General features: G+C 58.3%; 1 protein-coding gene across 5 annotated transcripts in view; it reads right to left on the reverse strand.

The window, feature by feature from the left end:
- MAD1L1 (mitotic arrest deficient 1 like 1) overlaps positions 1-6,177 on the reverse strand; it is a 112,079-nt gene that overhangs the window by 99,525 nt on the left and 6,377 nt on the right. For all 5 annotated transcript variants that reach the window (XM_045576926.1, XM_045576925.1, XM_045576924.1 and 2 more), the window contains 2 exons: positions 4,500-4,640; positions 2,291-2,470 (listed from right to left, as the gene is read on the reverse strand). In XM_045576926.1, the coding sequence (XP_045432882.1) occupies positions 2,291-2,470; positions 4,500-4,640 (321 nt within the window). The remainder of the gene's footprint in view (positions 1-2,290; positions 2,471-4,499; positions 4,641-6,177) is intronic.

Here is a 6,177-nt window from a genome sequence, read left to right on the forward strand (position 1 = left end):
GGACTGAGGCTGACACCACAAACGTCACACAGAATGGGGGACTGCCAGAATGCCGTGGCGACTGGAGCACTGCCAGGCCTGGGAGCCAGCCATCAACCCTAGGGGTCCTACAAGAGGGCAAGAGAAGGAGCTGACAGCTCAGCACAGAGGGCGACACCCGGCAGTCCCTGGGGCACCCTGCAGACAAGGAGGCCCCCGCACGCGTTCACCAGGCACCGGGACCACTCACAGGATCAGCAGCACCTCCCCCCGCCCATCCGGAGGCTGACGGGGCGACACAGGCCGGCGTCCCCGCTCCACTGATCGGCATGGTTTGCTGTTACAACAGCGACTACCAGTCTGGGAGCCACATAGAACGAAGGGACTAAAAAATACTCTCAACAAGGAACAGTGAACAGGCATGGCACCGTGTGGGCACCAGGGTCAGACAGGTGTGTGGGCGAGCCGGGTGGGTGCTGTGGGTGAGCCTGCCCATCAGGAGGTGCTGGAGAGTGGCGAGCACAGGACCCAGGGCACCGAGACAAGACAAGGCAACGGCTGGGACTGGGAAGGCTCCTCGGAGGAGGCGAAGAGTAAGAGAAGCGACCTGCGTGGTCCTGAGTCCCAACTGGCCACGCCCTTTCCCACGTGGGCCCCATGTGGCATCCACTTCACACCTTCTGTGGTAAGGGTCTCCCCCTCTTGCCAGTCCCTGAGGGCGTGCAGGACTTGCCTCCCTGGAGACCCCACACCTGCCTCCAGTACCCAGCAGGAGGGGAGGCGAGGACAGGGAAGCACAGCAAGGGCGGGAGGAGACCCTTCCTGAGGCAGATCCCCTCCCCCTCTCCTGCCAACATCCGTGTCAGAAGACAGATGTGCACATACCCTTAACATGTTCTCCAGGGTGGCCAGGGCTAGAACAGCCCGGGCTTCCGAAGCTGCCACGGAGACAGAGCACCAGTGTTCCATGCCACCTCCCTGCCTCCCTCCCCCACCCCCAGCGTTTCCTCTCCTTCCTCGCAGCCTGTGATCCTGAGCAGCACAGCGAAGGGACTGGAAAGGTCAGAGGAGTCCAATTTCCACCAGCATCAACGCTTGGGCTGTTTCTAAAATGGAGACAGCCTTCACTTGATGGAGATGAAAGGACACTATAGTTCACTGGTGCTCTGGTTTCAAAGGTGCTCTCAGATGCCGAGAGAGACAGAGAGAGAGAGAGAGAGAGAGAGAGAGAGAGAGAGAGAGAGACACGCAGACACACACACACACAGGCACACACAATGATACACACACACATGCAGACATGAACACACATACACACACACTGACAATCAAAGAAATACAAACCCAGAGGCAACTACCTACACCTTCTGGGGGAAAACAAAATGAAACATACCAGTGTACCAGTTAATAATGCCAATTTTTTTCAATAGATGGAGTTACACATATGTTGACATACATGAGTGGCCAGATTATGATGATCTCCAAATGCATAATAATCTGGCCACTCAGTGTACATCCTATATAATAAAAGGCTAATATGCAAATTGTCCCCTCGACCAGCAGACAGGCCAGCCAACCACCCATGTCCCCTGCCCCTGGCCAGGCTGGCCGGACCCCACTCATGCAAATGACCACTTGTTCCGATTGATGGCATATACACTTTCTGAGCAGCATTTCAAAACATACAAAGAAGTGGAAAATTGGGTCTCTGAATGATTTGTCTCAAAAACAAGAAAAGTTCTATTGGGACGGTACCCACACATTACCTGAAAGATGGGAAATGTGTAGCTAGCAATGGACATTACTTTGAATAAAGCACTTTGGGTGCTTTATTCTTGAAATTATGTTTTCTTTGATTAAAAAATCCGTATTATTAACCGGTACACCTGATACACAAGAGTTTCCAGAAAACTGCACCCCATACCAGGTGAGACCAGCAGAACGAGAACCCGCAGCACGGGGCAGCACGGGCAGCAATGGGGGGTCCGGGGGGGCCCAGGGCGGCACGGGGCAGCACGAGCACAGGGACCACTGCGCCTGGGGCCCTCAACCAATGAAACATTCAAGGGCAGCAAACGGTGGCAGGCACGCAGCTCTGTGCCTCACACGTGTCCGTGTACATGGTGTGTGTAAAAAGCCGAAGCATCTGAAACCGACAAGAAACAGTCCCACTGACCACTAGTCATCGTGACTGCAGGCTGAAAGGTGCTCACCGAGCCGCTGACAAGCACAGAACGGAAAGCCGGCGGCTCTGCTGTGACGACAAAGGGAAGAACTAGAGCACAGAACTGAAGCCCCAAACGGCCCTCACCTCGCCGGCCTCGGCCAGGCCGTCCTCCTTCTCCCGCAGCCGCTTGTTGGCGGCGTCCAGGCTCTGCTTGCACTGCCGGTTGTGCTCCAGCTGCTCCTTCATCTTCTCCTCCGCCTCCGCCTCCCGGTCCTGGAGCTGCCGAATCCGGGTCAGGAGCTCCTGGTTGCGGTCCACCTCACGCTGCCAGGGGGAGGACCTGGTCAGCACGGTGAGGGCAGGGCGGCCCCTCCGGCCCAGAGAGCACCCAGCAGGAGCCCGGGAAAAGCCGAGTTCAGGGCTCTGGCCCAGGGACCCCAGGGGCTCTCGGGTGTGTCACCCGGGGTCACCGTCCAGAAGCCCATCTGCAGGGAGCAGAGAGTGAAACCCCACTCTCAGACTTGACCTGGGAAGGAAGCCCCGGGCTCTGGCAGCCCAGCGTTCACTGACCGCACACAGGCCACCGTTACAACAGCTGGCATGTGCCACGGGCGGGACAGGCGGCCTGCGGCAGGAGCAGCTGACCCAGGGCCGCTCTCCCACCAGGGCGCCTTGTCTCCCGCAAACCTGGCAAGCCGCCTGTATTGACCTCAGGGCAGCGTGGCCTGCGCTGGTGAGGAGTGTGCGGAACCAAGACTCCTCCCTCTGATGATCCCTGGGGTCGTGAAGGCTGACCGGCCGCAGAGGCGGTTCCTTTCAGCCTAAGAAGCCAAGGGACCAGAAAGCAGGACGAGAAGGTGGAGGAGCCTGGTTACAGGGAGCAGACACCGTGGCCTCGGACCTCTGGCCAGACAGCTGAGCTGCAGGAGCTCCTCCAGAGACCGCCAGGTACTCCAGGCTGCCTTCCGAGGAGGCCCTGCGTCAAAGGCACCTGCCCTGTCAGCAGCAAGGTGCTCTGGCTGCACCCCACAGGCAGGCCCTCAGACACCAGCATCTCACCATCTAAAAGCTATTTCCAGGCGGGAGAGCTGAGATTCCCACCCACCTGTCCCCGCCCCAACCCCCTCCAATCCCCCCCCACACACACACACACACACTGCCAGCGACAGTCCTGAAAAACTACTGTTGATGCCCAAGACTCAAAGGAGCAATTTAAAAGCCACGGACTCCGATACCCCAGGTCACCTCAGCCGACCTGCGGCTGGAAGGGAAGCCTCTCGGGAGCTGTGCTCAGTGTGGGCCCCAGGATGAAGCTCAGTCAGCCCTGTCCTTGGATTTCTCGAAGACGTTTGGTGACCCTGAAGCCACCCCTCATTTGTCCAAGTGGTTCCCGAGCACCTTTAAGGTGCCACAGCCGGTTCTGGACACCGGGGGTCCGGGGCAGTCAGGACAGGCCCTGTGCTCACGGGACTCAGGGCCCAGAGAAATGGCAGCAGCTCCACATCCCAGTCCGCTGAGAGCCAAGCAGTGCCACCACGCCCGCAGTGCCCACAGTCCATGGTCCTGTGCCACCTTCCTACCCCAATACTTGCAAGATTCCCACAGCCTCTCCCTCCTGCTTCCCACTGGTTCCCCAAGATGGCCCCTCCTAGGACAACTGAACATCACGTCCGTCCCACCCACAGAGCAGCACCTGGGCCAGTGCTAAAGCCAAGGCCGAGGCGCCCCAGTCACAGGCCACATCTCTGGGCTACTGAGCCCACGCAGCGCACCGCAGCCAAGACCTGGCCACCGGGTTCAAACGTGTCCAGTCACAGCACATCCTCACAGACCCCAGCCATTTTTAAAGGGACAAGGAAGGCGCACAGATGTGCCATGCATGCAGGAGCGGAGCAGACGCCCACCCTCAGGAAAGCACGGAGCCAGGATGCGCTGCCTGGAGCTCAGCGGCATTTCCATCCACACAGCGCTCCCTGAAAAGCCCGCCAAGGAAGCACCGGGGAGGACCCTGCGCCTCCGGCTAAGGGAGCTCTGCTTTCCCAGCCTGCCATGGGGGAGCCAGGGCAACATGCAACAGCCCCGAGACTGGGGCTCCTGCTCTGAGGCCCTATAACTATTCAAGCAAAACCCAGCCTGGGCCCATGCAACCTGGCGGCTTTCTAAGCCTGTGACCCCATGCCACCTGGTCTTTCTGCCGGATCTTCGTCCCAGTCCTTCCAGAGGGAGGGGCCAGGAGGCCCGCAGGGAGGACTGCCCGCAGCACCGGCATCTGCACGCCTCCGCCAGGAGGGGAGCACAGCTGATACCAGGGCCTCCGGTTCCCCTGGTCTCAGGAGCTGGCCACCTCACTCACCTCATAGCTCCGGGCGCTGGTGCTGGCCGCTCGCTCCAGCTCCACACGAGCCCTCTTGTGGCTCAGCTGCATCTGCATCTTCTCCCGCTCCACCTGGATGATGTGAGACTTGGACCGGATCTGCTCCGCTCGCTCCTCCAGCTGGCCAGGTCATGCCAAAGGAAAGAAAGTCCTCAGCAGCCGCTGCGTCCAACAGGCCAGTGGCTCACGCAACACTCACTCCTGGGGCACCTACTCCCAACACGGCCCACACCCAGCCCCGGGGAAGAAGGGAGACGCGGATCCCAAGTTGGGTGACGGGCAAAGAAGATGAGAGATGAAGAGGGAGGTATGTTTAAAATGACAGTGTGTGGGCTCCTTTCCAAAAAGTGGGCAGCCTGGCTGGTGTGGCTCAGTAGTTGAGCATTAACCTATGGACTAGGTCACAGTTCGATTCCCGGTCAGGGCATATGCCCGGCTTTCAGACTCAATCCAGGAGGCAACCAATCAATGATTCTCTCTCATAATGATGTTTCCATTTATCTCTCCTTCTCCCTTCTTCTCTGAAATCAATAAAAATGTTTTGTTTTGTTTTGTTTAAATTTTAAAAAAGAGAGCATATTAAGAAAAGAGTCTCCCGTTGCTGTGTAACAAGTTACCACACTAGCAGGGTAAAACACCAGTCACGTGACTATCAGTCAGTCCTCCAGGTCAGAACAGGCACACAGCTGACCACGCAGTCAGCAGGGCTGTGTGTTCATCTGACTCGGGACCCTCTTCCACACGCATGTGGCTGTGGCACTGTCACCATGGGAGGCCACCCACAGGTCCTGCCGCACGGCCTCTCCAGCTCCCACCAGGGAGTCGCTCTCCTGCTCGGCACCTCTGGGTTCGGGTCTCACCGCTCAGCCACACTGCACAGGCTCACTGGGTCCACGGACCTGAGATCTTAATCACATTTGCAAGTCTCGTTGCCACAACCCTGCTTAGTGTTGGATCAGATGGGCCCACCAAGGACCACCTTAGAAGTCTGCCTCCCACAGATGGCAGGTCCACAGAGGTGAGTTCAAGCCTTGAAGGGACTCAGAAGACACACCCAATGGTTTCAAAGAATCACTACCTCTAAGGGCCTCTTCTCCAGGCGGGCTGCCCTGACCACTCCAGAACGGCCTGCAGTCCAGCACACAGCGCCTCCTGGACACTCAACAGCCATGCCGAGTCGTGGGTGCCCCCAGAAACACCCGGTCAGAATTGCTCTCTGACACGCATTCTCAGGGACTCACATGCACGTTAGAAGTGGGGAAGCACTGGACTAGAGCAAGTGGTTCTTATTTCAACCAGGAACACTGGGCACTGTCCAGAGACAGTGCTGGCTGCCACCGAGGAGGCGGTAATGTGTGTGCTACGGGCACCTAGTGGGCAGAGGCCAGAGATGTTTAGCAACAGGAAAGTCCAGCCAAACAAAAACTATCCAGCCCAAAGTGTCCGAGGGCCAAGGGTGAGAAATGTGGGCAGAGAAAGGGATTTCCGCCCCCTCACACACACCCCACCCCGCATTGGAGGGGGCCCAAGTCCACACTCCTTCACCCTCTGTTTCTCTCACTGCACTGCCCACCTGCTGGCATATGGGATTCCTAACTCCACCCTCCATCAAACTGTGTCCGCAGGCAGCCCAGCCCAGCTTCTCCACAGATGCAGC

The sequence above is a fragment of the Pipistrellus kuhlii genome, unplaced genomic scaffold (genome assembly GCF_014108245.1).
Source record: "Pipistrellus kuhlii isolate mPipKuh1 unplaced genomic scaffold, mPipKuh1.p scaffold_m20_p_8, whole genome shotgun sequence".
Taxonomy (NCBI): Eukaryota; Metazoa; Chordata; class Mammalia; order Chiroptera; family Vespertilionidae; genus Pipistrellus; species Pipistrellus kuhlii.